Raw genomic sequence first — 15,731 nt, forward strand, 5'->3', positions numbered from 1 at the left:
AAATTCTTTTTTTGTTTGTTTTAGTTGTCAGAATTTACCTTACGCTGACGTGCTGCCAACCTGTATCAGATTGAAAGAATATGGCTGCTCGGTGTGTGGGTGTTGTCAAACGATTTTCAACCCCTGTTGGTACATAGGTAGAGTTTGTTTTTGGGGCAGTGTTTCCCTACCAGCCCCACTCATTTAAAAAAAAATACTTATTTTGGTTTCAGTTTTGGAAATAAGTGGTACAGAGTGCAGGGCCATGTTTGAAACGTTTTGCAACAAGTCACTCGTTTTCAGTGCATTTTCTTCCGTTTTGGTGCCTAATGAACACTACCCATTGCTTATCCTGTGTCTTTCCTATGTGTCCCCTGCAGTGAAAAGCTGTGTGCCTTCTGCTACTGTGGCGAGAGGAGTTTCCTGGGCCAGGGCGACCTGATGGTGTTTGGCCCCACGCCGGGCTATGTGCCGCTGCACATCCGCAACCGACGAGGCAGCTCGGAGAAGGACGATGACTATCACGAAGATGACTTCCAAGATGACCACCACGACACCAAGAGCCCAGGGCAGCGCGACGGTGGGAGGGGCCTTAAAAAGTAAGTTGGCTCAAACATTGGCGTAACGTAGTTGTTGGGTAACGCAAAAAGTTGTTGGGTTGGCTTACAATGGCCGTTCAGCTTGCAATGGCTATTCACACTGCTGATTTTGCTGTGATGGTGGTGTTTATGATGGCTTGACTTGGCAATGTCGATTCTCTTAGTGGTATTAATTCTCTTGAATCCATTTTGAGTCTCAAATTCCCGTTCCCCAGCTTTGACCCAAGAGTTGCAAGTTTTTGGGGAGAAAGTGTAGGCTAAGCCTATACCGCTTAATCGGCCCTTTTTTTTTTTTTTTCTTTTTTTTTATATATACAGAGGGCCAAAAAAGTATTTAGTCAGCCATCAATTGTGCAGGTTCTCTCACTTAAAAAGATGAGAGAGGCTGTACTTTTCATCATAGGTACACTTCAACTATGACAGACAAAATGAGAAAAAAAATCCAGAAAATCACATTGTAGGCTTTTTAATGAATTTATTTGCAAATTATGGTGGAAAATAAGTATTTGGTCACCTACAAACAAGCAAGATTTCTGGCTCTCACAGACCTGTAACTTCTTCTTTAAGAGGCTCCTCTGTCCTCCACTCGTTACCTGTATTAATGGCACCTGTTTTAACTTGTTATCAGTATAAAAGACACCTGTCCACAACCTCAAACAGTCACACTCCAAACTCCACTATGGCCAAGACCAAAGAGCTGTCAAAGGACACTAGAAACAAAATTGTAGACCTGCACCAGCCTGGGAAGACTGAATCTGCAATAGGTAAGCAGCTTGGTTTGAAGAAATCAACTGTGGGAGCAATTATTAAGACATCCAAGACCACTGATAATCTCCCTCGATCTGGGGCTCCACGCAAGATCTCACCCCGTGGGGTCAAAATGATCACAAGAACGGTGAGCAAAAATCCCAGAACCACACGGGGGGACCTAGTGAATGACCTGCAGAGAGCTGGGACCAAAGTAACAAAGCCTACCATCAGTAACACACTACGCCGCCAGGGACTCAAATCCTGCAGTGCCCCCCTGCTTAAGCCAGTACATGTCCAGGCCCGTCTGAAGTTTGCTAGAGAGCATTTGGATGATCCAGAAGAAGATTGGGAGAATGTCATATGGTCAGATGAAACCAAAATATAACTTTTTGGTAAAAACTCAACTTGTCGTGTTTGGAGGACAAAGAATGCTGAGTTGCATCAAAGAACACCATACCTACTGTGGGTGGAAACATCATGCTTTGGGGCTGTTTTTCTGCAAAGGGACCAGGACGACTGATCCGTGTAAAGGAAAGAATGAATGGGGCCATGTATCGTGAGATTTTGAGTGAAAACCTCCTTCCATCAGCAAGGGCATTGAAGATGAAACATGGCTGGGTCTTTCAGCATGACAATGATCCCATACACACCGCCCGGGCAACGAAGGAGTGGCTTCGTAAGAAGCATTTCAAGGTCCTGGCGTGGCCCAGCCAGTCTCCAGATCTCAACCCCATAGAATATCTTTGGAGGGAGTTGAAAGTCCGTTTTGCCCAGCAACATCCCCAAAACATCACTGCTCTAGAGGAGATCTGCATGGAGGAATTGGCCAAAATACCAGCAACAGTGTGTGAAAACCTTGTGAAGACTTACAGAAAACATTTGACCTCTGTCATTGCCAACAAAGGGTATATAACAAAGTATTGAGATACACTTCTGTTATTTGCAAATAAATTCATAAAAAATCATACAATGTGATTTTCTGGATTTTTTTCCTCATTTTGTCTGTCATAGTTGAAGTGTACCTATGATGAAAATTACAGGCCTCTCATCTTTTTAAGTGGGAGAACTTGCACAATTGGTGGCTGACTAAATACTTTTTTGCCCCACTGTATACCTTTGACTATTACGAGCCTGCTGCTGCCTACCACCCCTTAGTCAGACTGGTCTATCAAATATCAAATCATAGACTTAACTATAATAAACACACAGAAACACGAGCCTTAGGTCAAATCCGGAAACTATCACCTCAAACAAAACGTTTATTCCGTTCCGTATTTCATCTAACGGGTGGCATCCATGAGTCTAAATATTCCTGTTACATTGCACAACCTTCAATGTTATGTCATAATTACATAAAATTCTGGCAAATTAGTTCGCAAAGAGCCAGGCGGCCCAAACTGTTGCATATACCCTGACTCTGCGTGCAATGAACGCAAGAGGTGACACAATTTCACCTGGTTAATATTGCCTGCTAACCTGGATTTCTTTTAGCTAAATATGCAGGTTTAAAATATATACTTGTGTATTGATTTTAAGAAAGGCATTGATGTTGATGGTTAAGTACACATTGGAGCAACGACAGTCGTTGATTGATTGTTTTTTCTAAGATAAGTGTAATGCTAGCTAGCAACTTACCTTGGCTTCTAATGCATTTGCGTAACAGGCAGGCTCCTCGTGGAGTGCAATGTAATCAGGTGGTTAGAGCGTTGGACGAGTTAAATGTAAAGTTGCAAGATTGGATCCCCCGAGCTGACAAGGTAAAAATCTGCCCCTGAACGAGGCAGAACGTTCCTAGGCCATCATTGAAAATAAGAATGTGTTCTTAACTGACTTGCCTAGTTAATAAAGGTATAAAAAAAAAATTGGGCAAAATCGGCACCCAAAAATACCGATTTCCGATTGTTATGAAAACATTCCGATTAATCGGTCGACCTCCAGTTTCAAGGGTCCACATTGTTATCGCTATTGCCATTGCTTTGGTTGGAGAGTAAATGACAGCTGAAATTGCACCAGGGAAGGTGTCTACTTTACTTCAGAATTGTGTGGGTGTACACGCTGCCAAGGAGGTATACGCTGCCAAGTAGGTAACAGAACAGGCATAGAATTTTTTCATACAGACTTGTCAGTGTTAGTTCATTCAAGTGGTTGTTTTTTGCATGCCACATGGAGGTGTTGATGATTATATGGTAGAGGCATTACTCAGGTTGAGGAGGTGGAGGCATTACTCAGGTTGAGGAGGTGGAGGCATTACTCAGGTTGAGGAGGTGGAGGCATTACTCAGGTTGAGGAGGTGGAGGCATTACTCAGGTTGAGGCGGCCACCTTGTTTTATTGTGAGCATGTGTTCACACGTTAACATGCCTACTGTACCTGTTGCTGATCAAATATGTGGCTTGGAAATGGTAAATAAATGTGTAAGCATATTTGTTATGTTTATAGACAGTAGACTTCTCCCAGACTCACACCAGAGAAGCCAAAGAACCTAAAGAAGTGAAATAATTACTCTGAAATATTGTTACGGGTTATATTTGCTAGTCCCTCAATGTTTGTCCGTTTCCTTCTGTTTGGTGCCTGCCTATCTGAACTTGTCCAATAGGAAATGCAAATTCCCCCATTTACATTGCAAAACCTTTGGCTACGCTGTATTCTAATGAATTCGACCCATGGCTTTGCCTCTAACTGGCTGGAAACAGATTAACCCCTGTGTCCAAGTTTCTCCATCAAACTAAATTAGTGGTCTCCCCATTGTGCATTGTTTGAGGCATGTAGGTAGAGAGGGAGAAAGATAGATGGAGTACCGTGACCCAAATAAGTGAATGCATGCTAATGAACCCAGGTGCTCAATTTCAATTTGGGTCAATTATTGTGGTGCTGAAATGGCCCCAGTGATTAGTTACTTGGAGGGGTGGAAGGGACTGAGGGGTGGATAGGGTGGAGGATAAAAATCCATGAAGGAAGAGAATTTCACTGGCAGGCCCTTCTAGCTTTTCTAGCCCTGTTCTCTATTTTCTCTCTCTCTCGTCATTTTCAGCTTCACGTGATCCACTGTTGACAAAGACCTCCCGTCAGAAGACACCCAATCGAGTGTCTCCTCCCTCCCTGAGGGGGCGGTGACGTAATGCTCTCACCCAGGAAGGTTCCTGATTGGGACAACGTGGCCCAAATGCATTTTGTCTTTGGAGCCCCATGATTGGTCAGTCAGTCCAGGGCTGGCGCCGTGCCAGTTCTAGACGGGGAGCTGAAGAATGAAAACAATAACAAGCGTGCGTGATAGCAGTGTTAAGGTGGACTGTGTGAGAGAAATGTTAAGGTGGTCTGGGGACAGACCCCATTCTGTTTTGGCCTGAATAGGAACACAATGAATCACCGCTTTGGAGAGATCAGAGGAGATGGTAGAAAAGGTATCCTAACGAGACAAGGATGAACTGTCACTCTCCCTGCATGTTGTATTGGCTGTTGATAAGATGAAAAGTTGTGTAAGGGGGTGCGTGACCTCATGACAGATTACATGTGGATATGGCTCCCGAGTGGCGCAGCGTTATAAGGCACTGCATCTCAGTGTTAGAGGCGTCACTTCTGTCCCTGGTTCGAATCCAGGGACGGAATCCACATCCGGATGTGATTGGGAGTCCCATAGGGCAGCGCACAATTGGCCAAGCTTCATCCAGGTTTGCCCAGAGTAGGCTGTCATTGTAATTAAGAATTGGTTCTTAACTGACTTGACTAGTTAAATAAATAAATACATTTTTTTTGGTGTTTGTCCTTCTTTCCATCTGTGTAGGTATGCATGCATACTTTGATTCGTGCATCGGGCCGTCTCATTCTCTATTCTAATTCCCTGTGTGTTGAGTGTGTGTAGTTGCTAATTAGGGTCTCGTTAAGGTGATCTAATTGAAAGTAATTTTGACTGACAGGCCCAAAGTAATCACAGGCCTAATGAAACACTACTCTGTCTAATGAGAGGCATCTGTCCCAGGGAGAGAGAGGAAGACCACAGTGTATTTACACCTGTAGCCAGCACGTTCATCAACCACCAAGGTGGGAAATGGGCTTGGTTTAGATAAGACAGAAAAATTGGGGTTGCGTTCATTACGCATGAAAAGGAATGTTGTCCGTTGCACAACGTTTTGAAACATTTTCCTACGGTGTGCCCTGATGAATATGATTATAAAAAGTGGATACTCAATGGTTGGATTCTTTAGCGAACAGTTTGGCCTGATTCAACAAATGTAGTTTTTTGATTGAACACTTTGATTCTTTATGGTAAATGAACACATGGAAAAGCTGTTGATATCACACAAATAAGCTGCATATATGTCATTCACATCAGTCCCTCTCCAAAAGCTTACTCATTTCCAATGGAATTACATGTGGTTGTGAAAATAAAAGGCCAATGTTTGGGGCCAAAAGATGTCTTGTAGACAATTTGATCATATGCACGTGTCCATAACCTCCAGAAGGTTATTTAGCTTTTTAAAGCAGCAGCGTTTTCATGCCGAACATAACATTTATGTGCGGAATGTGCTCAGACGGGTACGAGCCACAGCTGAGCAAAATGAGAGCGAACATGAGAGGGAGAGAAAGTGGAGGAAAAGGGATAGGAGATTGCATATTAGGCTTTTTGTCTCGGGCCTACGAGGCCAACCCTCATTGCATCCTTCACCACCAAATCCTCCATTTGGAATGCTTTCTCTTTAAGGCACAATCTGTAATTCGCTTTTGAGCCCAACGGCAGCCCTGCATCTCTTTTTGCTATAAAGCTGAGGGATGGGTCTAGTAGGGCAGTCTTCCCCAACAACGGTCCTGCAGTACCCCCACCAGCAAACGCTTTTGTCATAGCACCAGACAAAAACACCTGATTCAACTTGTCAAGGGCTTGATGATTAGTTGACAAGTAGAATCAGTCTGTGCTTGTCCAGAGGCCACAACAACAATATTTACTTGAGGACTGGAGTTGGGATAAAACACTGTAGTAGGGAAATGTCACCACTCTTAAATTCATAGATGGAGCTTTTGATATATGGTTTGTTTGCATGTCAGAGCCACAGCCCATCAGTGTTTGATCGTTCTCCATCCCCCCCATCCACAGCCTTTTGTAACCTTAATGGGAGTGTGTTCATTAGGCATCAAATGGAAGAAAATTCCCTGAAACCCTAATCTACGTTTTCTGTTGCATAGTGTTTAAAAATGTTTTCCGTTGTACGCCTTAATCAACACAACAGTATAATATAGTTATTTTTATTAAGGCATATACAGATGTTGTGGCAGGGGGAGTATACAGTAGCCTTTCATCCCCAGTACCCTACTGCTTCCTGGGCTGGGAAAAGAGCTGACTCCAGACTACCATTCCCCAAATCCTGGAATAGGCTTTATCCGGTGGGGATGAGAGAGGGAGAGATTGTGTGTCAGTCTGGCTTGTGTGTGTGTGTGGGCTCGAACAGCCAGTTCTTGTGCATTAGCCAAAGGGCAACTTCTACCCTGACGCTTTCTTACCGAGGGAGAGAATGGTGGGGATTTACAATGTCAAAGAGCACGACTTGTCCTTGATACAGTGTCATAGCACTGCCAGAATTAATGATCAATGGAGCTGAACGTAATGCAATTATCATTGTCCATAGAATCAGTTAAAACCGCTGTTAATGTCTCATCCCCTATCCCAACCAGCCACAGATATCAAGCCAGATTTAAGACTAGGATACATATTTTTCAAAAAATTCTACCAAGTTTCAATACTGGGAGTAGTGAAAATGTATCCCTTGAGTCCCGGGAAATAAAGCTAAAATCTGAAGTGCTTATTTAAGTGTTTAAAATCAAGATAGGGTCACCATTTTAGGGTTTTCCCAAAGTAAGATTGTCACTGTGCCACATTGCGTTTTTGGCTGCGCCACTTTGTAAAGATTTCACAGCAAGTGAAACTGATATAGTTCGTAATGATAGAGTAGCTTTGATCGCCAATGACATTGTTGTGAATTGCAAAACAGGCCGTTCATAGATTCTAAGCGTTATCATGCTCCTCAAATAATTCAGAGCACTTCAGCAGTAGGCAAGTGTCAAGGTACACTATAGATAGATAGATCACATCACACAAAATTATGTTGACACCCCTTCAAATTAGTGGATTCGGCTATTTCAGCCACACCCGTTGCTGACAGGTGTATAAAATCGAACACACAGCCATGTGATCTCCATAGACAAACATTGGCAGTAGAATGGCCTTACTGAAGAGCCAAGTTGCACAGGGTGTGGTTCAGACACAGGGCCCCAAGCTTAATGATACGTTTGGGGGGTAGGTACTACAGTGTTGAATGCTGTGCTGTTCATTGACTACAGCTTTCTTACATAGGTATTCCTCTTGTCCAGATGGGATGGGGCTTGCATCGTCTGGATCTATTGGGGCGGTAAGCAAATTGTAGTGGGTCTAGGGTGTCCGGTAAGGTAGAGGTGATATGATCCTTAACTAGCCTCTCAAAGCACTTCATGATTCCAGAAGTGATTGCTGCATTAAGGTTAGTTACCTTTCGCCTTCTTGGGTACAGGTAAAATGGTGGATGTCGTGAAGCATGTGGGGACAGCAGACTGGGATAGGGAGAGATTGAATATGTCCGTAAACGCTCCATCCAGCTGGTCTGTGCATGCTCTGAGGACGCGGCTTGGGATGCCGTCTGGGCTTGCAGCCTTGCAAGGGTTAACACGCTGAAATGTCTTACTTACGTTGGCCACGGAGGAGGAGAGCCCACAGTCCTTGGTAGTGGGCTGCGTCGGTGGCACTGTGTTAACCTCAAAGCGGGCAAAGAAGGTGTTTTAGCTTGTACGGAAGCAAAATGTCGGTGTCCGCAGCGTTGCTGATTTTCCCTTTGTAGTCTGTGATTGTCTGTAGACCCTGCCACACTACCGTTCAAAAGTTTTGGGTCACTTAGAAATGTCCTTGTTTTTGAAAGAAAAGCAAAAAAAATTGTCCATTTAAAATAACATAAAATTGATCAGAAATACAGTGTAGACATTGTTAATGTTGTAAATGACTTTTGTAAGAAGCAATAAAACTGGCCTCTTTTAGACTAGTTAAGTATCTGGAGCGTCAGCATGTGTGGGTTCGATTACAGGCTCAAAATGGCCAGAAACAAATAACTTTCTTCTGAAACTCGTCAGTCTATTCTTGTTCTGAGAAATGAAGGCTGTTCCACGTTAGAAATTCCCAAGGAACTGAAGATCTCTTCACTGTTGACGTTGAGACTGGTGTTTTGCGGGTACTGTTGAGGACTTGTGAGGCGTCTGTTTCTCAAACTAGACACTCTAATGTACTTGTCCTCTTGCTCAGTTGTGCACCGGAGCCTCCCACTCCTCTTTCTATTCTGGTTAGAGCCAGTTTGCACTGTTCTGTGAAGGGAGAACACAGCGTTGTACGAGATCTTCATTTTCTTGATAATTTCTGGCATGGAGTAGCCTTCATTTCACAGAACAAGAATAGACTGACGAGTTTCTTTGTTTTTGGCCATTTTGAGCCTGTAATCGAACCCATAAATGCTGATGCTCCAGATACTCAACTAGTTTAAAGAAGGCCAGTTTTATTGCTTCTTTAATCAGGACAACAGTTTTCAGCTGTGCTAACATAATTGCAAAGGGGTTTTCTAATGATCAATTAGCCTTTTAAAATAATAAACTGGATTAGCTAACACAACTACAATAGTCAACTACAATAGTCATTTACAACATTAACAATGTCTACGCTGTATTTCTGATCAATTTGATGATATTTTAATGGACAAAAAAATAGCTTTTCTTTCAAAAACAAGGACATTTCTAAGTGATCCCAAACTTTTGAACGGTAATGTATGTCTCGTGTCTAAGCCGTTCAATTTTGGTCGGAAGTAGGACACGGTACTACGCGAGCGATGAGCAAAATCCACCCATATGACATGCTAGCAAAATGTTCTAATCAGCTAATATTTGATCAATCTAAAATAAAGATGATCATGAGCAATGTTCCCTCTACTTTATTTTGGCGCTGAGCAAATTTCAGGTCTGCTGAGCGCAAACTTGAAAGTGGTGAAAATTCTGTGCAACTTCCAGCGCGTGTTTACTGTGAACACTGAGGCTCTACCCGCTTTGTTACAATTGTAACAGTGCCAAATAAGCTACTGTGGCTATTTGATCATAATGTAGGCCTACCAGAGTGGCCTACCATCATAAACAATAGAGAAAATGCATTGATAAGAAAATAGTGGTTATGTCATTCAGCCTACAGTAACAGCCATTTTGTGGTATTCAATGTAGGCCTACATTCCATGAGACTTTTGAAAAAAAACATGCAGGGGTTGATATTAACCTATTTATCCATTTGTTAATCAGACAAGTAGGTGTCTGAATGTCTTTGAGTTTGATGCAGGAAACCACTTTACAAAATAAAATGCATTATTTTTCCCATACCATGATTATAGAGAATCAGACAAATCATGCTACCCTCTGCCTTATGGCTACTTTGCTTTATTCAAACTTGTCTCAAAATACAACACTGCTCCTTTAAGACAAACAAAAGCTCTTTACCTGACTCACTTTTCAAAGAGGTGTAGAATTGTACACGTTTTGTGTTCTTGTAAGAAGCAATCACTCCCCCTATTGCTGACTACAAAGTATCTATAACTGGGCTAAAAACGTATTAACTAGCAAAGGATATGAACAAAATGTGCACACGTGGCTACATGCAGCTCTTACTTTTATCTCAAAACAAGTGCATCCTCTCACGACCACAGTCCAGTTGAAAGTAAATGGCACAGATATGTATATAGCAATGGTGTGTTTCCATATTGGCCTGCTGCAGCTCTAATTGGTTATGTCACACAGGTCTGTGTATTGTATGAGCTGAGTCGTGTGCAATAGATTCCTACTACGATGCGTTCTGCCTTAAACAAAATCTCTTGCATATTTCCTTTTGTTTCAGTATTTTGCATTGAAAGTTGCTAATATTACGTTGATCCGATCACAATTGCCACAGTAAAGTGAAATGTTGATAGTGTTAACTAACAGGGAAAACAACAGAATGTTGAGTGAAATCAATGTAGCCTACTGTTTTCTAGAAATCTGGCTTTTTTTGGGGTTATGACTCATTTAATTTCTGTGATGTCGGATCAGGCCTGGGCTTGGCCTTCAGCTCACATGGCTTAGTCAGACTGGGATCGAATGTTCAGTCCTGATGAGAACTCTAAACTGCATTTGGGTCTTGTGTGCGGTCTGTTAGTGTCAATTATGTGTGTGCTTTTGAATTTATGGCGACTTTGTGTGACGTAAATACGCTAGGCTAAGGGTTTGCATCCGTCGACCTGGTTGGCAAAAATAAAATAGCTAATATTTAAATTTGCTGCAATGACATTGGGGGAAATATTAATTTAAAATAAATCGGGAATTGTCATGGGTCGATCCCGGTTACCAGGGTTTTAATCCCTACTATGGACTGCCACAAAGCTATCCCCATAAATTGGATACAAGGCTCTCTCGTGGTTCTTTTTCTATTAGCCAGTTTTGTTCTTTGGTGCCATACCTGATGTTTAGTAGTTTTAGTGTAGGTCCTTTGTCTGTCCTTTTCATACATTTATGCTGTTACATTTCGGTTTGACTGCTATGTGGGTGAAAAATAAACTTAATCTTGAACGTGACCTGTTAACCCCCCCCCCCCTCCCCAGGGTCAGCTCTCCGGACAGTGGTCTCCACTCCTCCTCGGCACCCGGCAGCACGGACCCCTTCAATGAGGAACTGGCCCCTAAGTTCTGGGACGAGCTGGGTCAGATCGGCCTCCCCGACGACATCAATGTCCAGTCCCTGTTTGACCCCACAGGCCAGTGCTGTGCCCATCTGCACTGTGCCGCCTGGTCCGAGGGGGTGTGCCGCGGCGAGGCCCAGGATTCACTGCTCTACGTGGACAAAGCCATAGACTCAGGGAGCACAGAGGTGAGATGTAACAGACAATCCATTGGGGGTGTGGGTGTTAGGATTTGCACCGATCTCTCTCTCTCTCACTCACTCACTCACTCACTCACTCACTCACTCACTCACTCACTCACTAAACAAGTGATCAGCAGTGGGTTTCTTTGCGAGCTCAGTATTTGTGTACATTCGTGGGGTTCCCGATTTTATTATAGGTCAACATCATTCAATTTGAAAATGTAAAACATATTTTTTTCTTTTTTTTTACCAGAGACAGCCATGTATGCATATATGTTTTAATCAAACAATAATTCACTTTGCTTTTACCAAGCTAACTGTATAACAACATAATGGTCATAATTTTATTTGAATGGTAAATCTCTTGATAAACTGGGTAAATTAAGATAGAATAGGCCTGCCATACAGGTTACTTCATATTCAATAGCAGTGTGTAGCATGCATTGAGTTATTGAGCTTGTTTTGAATGATCTGTGGTGTCTGATGCTACAGATGACAAAAAATCTGTTTGCCTTCTATTTGGGACCTACCTACTGATCAAAAACATTTGCATGAAGCATCACTCCGGCATAGATCCAAGATGGCGTAGCAGTCAAATGTGTTTTTTTTTGTCTTGTCCTGTGCCGTGTATTTATCGTTTTCTTCGTATATATTTTAATCTCACTTTTAATCTATGGATTGAATATACTCTCCTGCAACCCGCCTCACCCAATGGGGTACGGATCTGCTATCTTTATACTTAAGAACCGTGAACGCCCATCAGGAGCTTGCCAGCTTACTAGCTAATAGTTAGTTAGCCGCTGCTAGTGGTCCTCACCGTTAACTCCAGCCTCAGCCCGGTCAATTCCTACCGCAAGCTCTAAACCTTAACACCGGATCATCGCAGCTAGCTAGCTTCGATCCGAGTGGCTACTCCTGGCTAACGTCTCTGTCCCGAAGCAAGCACCAGTTAGCCTGGAGCTAGCTTTGAGCTAGGCCCATCTCTCGGCTAGCCGAAGAGGTCTATCAGCCAATTCTTGGGCTACAATATCTCTTTCGCCAATTGGCCTGGACCCTTTACTGCCGACACGGAACCCTGCCGATCCGTCACGACTGGTCTGCCGACGTAACCATCGGAGGTGGTTTCAACAGGCTGTAACATTGCGACATCCCCTGAGGCCCATCTGCTATCCCCGGCCCGCTAGCTGTCTGAATTGCCGTGTCTCCTTCTAGCATATTAGCGACTACTGAATTGGATCCCTGACTCATCTATTGCTACTCTCTGGACCCGATAATCACTCGACTACACATGCCTCTTCCTAATGTCAATATGCCTTGTCTATTGCTGTTTTGGTTAGTGATTGTCTTATTTCACTGTAGAGCCCCTAGCCCTGCCCAATATGCCTGAGATAGCCCTTTTGTTCCTCCCCCATACAGGCCTCACCTGGCTTAACACAACGTAATGTGAGGGTGCAGGGGAGGAAACATTATAGATAATTGACTATTCTAGCTTGTAATTTGCTGTCTTGATATTGGTTGAGGCTAAATAAAACTCTGAACTAATACAATGACTTCATTGAGGAAGTGGAAATGTTGGACTTGCCCAACTATGATGACTTATTTGGTGGTGTGCACTCGGAGTGTGTGTTTTTGGGATTGAGCTAGGACAGGGCGATTATACCATATTTTACTTTATACTGGTATTGATGTATTGACCGATTTGGGTTTTTAACTTTACCTTCTATAACGGTATTTCAATATTTGGTTTGTTAAACGTGATATGCAACTCCAGAGAGTGTAATGTCCATTTTAGGCACGCCTATTCCCCCTCAGGAGACGGAGCGGTACTGGAGTACCAAGTTTTGGTCCAAAAGTCTTCTAAACAGCTTCTACCCCCAAGCCATAAGACTCCTGAGCCGCCATTCAAATTAGTTTATTTTAGTAAAAAGTTAACACTTATTTTTATTTTCAAGTATTGTTGCTTAGGGGGTTGTAAGTAAGCATTTCACATTTTGGCGACAAATACAATTAGATTTGATTTGACAAGCACTTTCTTGCCGTTCACTCTGCAGTCTGCGTGGTCAGATAAATGCAGAAAGATGTTGGTGACAACGATGCTGCTTTCAACAATCGTTCTAGAACTACAATATTAGTTTGTGTTTCTTACCGTCTGCTAACTACTCTCCGCTAGTTTATCTTTTCATAGCCAGTTCCGGTTAAAATGTGTTAGCCGCCAATTGCTAGTTAGCTGGCTATCTAGCTTGCTTCATGTATTAAGAGTTAGCGCACATGTAGCTAGCTAATACAGCCTGGTACCAGTGCTGGTGTAGGCCTAGATAAGAATGTTTGTGCAATGATATTTATGAAAATAATTTTAGTTTGAAGTGTGATTGAACAGTATCAAATCAAAGTTTATTGATCATGTACATGGTTTTACAGATGTTATTGCAGGTGCAGCGAAATCCTTATAAGGAGCTAGAAACAGGGTGACCTGTCTGCACCATCATGTCAAAATAATCAGAATGGAGAAAGCCTTATTGAAATCACTTATTTGTGTTGCCGCCCTAGGTTCATGAACTAGTCATGAAGCAGGGTTAGAATTTTTATTATAAAAAAAACATAAAATAACACCAAATATTCTGATATTTTGGCCATTTCGCCCAGCCCGAGAGAGAGAGGGTGTGTGTGTATTTGAAAAACCTATTGTTGGTTGGTTGTCTGAGGGCAGTTTTGTGTGTGTGTGTGTGAGAGAGCTCTAGATGGGGCCCTGTTAAAGGTTGTCCCTGGCACTACAGTGAGGCTCATTGGGGTGTAAAGCAGAAAAGGTCACAGTGCTCAGGAGACTGCAACTCTGAAGGTTAACACACACTGTGACACACCACACACTTTTATTCGCACATGTACACTCGGATGCACCGACAGCCTGGCATACAACTTACCCAGCTCTGAAAGTCATACACATTCACACACACAGCTGACGCACACACTACCCACACACACAAGCTATCATCACCTCCATATCAGGTTCGTCTGATTGCATTTGCATCCTAAATCGGCTAAAAAGGTCTAATTTAGCTCTCACTCCTGTGTATATTAGTGAGCCTGTGTGTACAGCGCCTTCAGAAAGTATTCCCAGCCCTTGACTTATTACATATTTTGTTGTTACAGCCTCATTTCAAAATGGATTAAATATATACTTTTTTCTCACTCATCTATATACAATACCCCATAATGACGAATTGAAAACATGTTTTTAGAAATCATTGAACATTTATTGAAAATTAAATATAATATTCACACCCCTGAGTCAATACTTTGTAGAAGCACCTTTGGCTGTTTCTGGGTTTCTAAGTTTTCTATTTGCCCATTCATTCTTAAAAAAATAAATAATATACTTGTCAAATTGGTTGTTGATCATTGCTAGACAACCATTTTCAGGTCTTGCTATACATTTTCAAGTATAACGTTGTAGATTTTACCTTGTGTTTTAGGTTATTGTCTTGCTAAAAGTTGAATTTATCTCCCCAGTGTCTGGTGGAAAGCAGACTGAACAAGGTTTTCCTCTTGGATTTTGCCTGTGCTTCGCTCCATTCCGGGTATTTTTTTCCCCTGAAAACAACAACCCCAGACCTCAACGATTACAAGCATACCCATAACATGATGCAGCCACCACTATGCTTGAACATATGGAGAGTGGTACTCAGTAATGTACTGGATTTGTCCCAAACAACACAACACCTTGTATTCAGGACAAAAAGTGAATTGTTTTGCCACATTTTTTTCCAGTTTTCCTTTAGTTCAGACTGCATGTTTTGGCTTTTTTTTAATATTCTGTAAAGAAATTAAATAAAATAAAAATCTATTTTGACATGATGGGGTATTGTGCGTAGGCCAGTGACATAAAATGTGGAAAAAATCAAGGGGTGTGAATACTTTCTGAAGGCACTGTATGTGGCTCCCTAGTGGCACATCGGTCTAAAGCACTGCATCTCAGTGCTAAAGGCGTCTATATAGACCCTGGTTTGATTCCAGGCTGTATCACAACCGGCCGTGATTGGGAGTCCCGTAGGGAGGCGCACAGTTGGCCCAGTATCGTTAGGGTTGGTCCGGGGTAGGCCGTCATTTCAAATAAGAATTTGTTCTTAACTGACTTGACTAGTTAAATAAAGGTTAAATAAATACAAATGTGTTAGCCTGTGTATGTGTGTGTGACAGAGGCAGCCCATACACTAGTATCTTTGTATGAGTATCGTATGTAGGCCTATCCTATGGATGATTATGTGTATCTAGACATCGTGTAGGCCTATCTACTGTATGTGTGTGATAGAAACAGCATCGTTTTTCGGCAGAGGCTGTTGGTTGCCCAGTCAGAGCTGTCCCACCAGTGGTATTCTGCCCTTCAAGTGTGAGGTGACAACGTTTGGCAGCGAGCCATGAAACCCCCAGGCATTAGGACATCAGGATACACTTCAGCCCCTTACACCGTAGCCTT

At 42.6% G+C, this 15,731-nt stretch overlaps 1 protein-coding gene across 1 annotated transcript in view; it reads left to right on the forward strand.

The window, feature by feature from the left end:
* The window catches only part of LOC110490933 (histone-lysine N-methyltransferase 2C), a 228,806-nt gene that overhangs the window by 49,807 nt on the left and 163,268 nt on the right, over positions 1 to 15,731 (forward strand). Inside the window, exons 5-6 of the mRNA XM_036945610.1 lie at positions 360 to 578; positions 11,002 to 11,266. Coding sequence (XP_036801505.1) covers positions 360 to 578; positions 11,002 to 11,266 — 484 coding nt within the window. The remainder of the gene's footprint in view (positions 1 to 359; positions 579 to 11,001; positions 11,267 to 15,731) is intronic.

This window comes from Oncorhynchus mykiss, chromosome 15, assembly GCF_013265735.2.
Source record: "Oncorhynchus mykiss isolate Arlee chromosome 15, USDA_OmykA_1.1, whole genome shotgun sequence".
Classification (NCBI taxonomy): domain Eukaryota; kingdom Metazoa; phylum Chordata; class Actinopteri; order Salmoniformes; family Salmonidae; genus Oncorhynchus; species Oncorhynchus mykiss.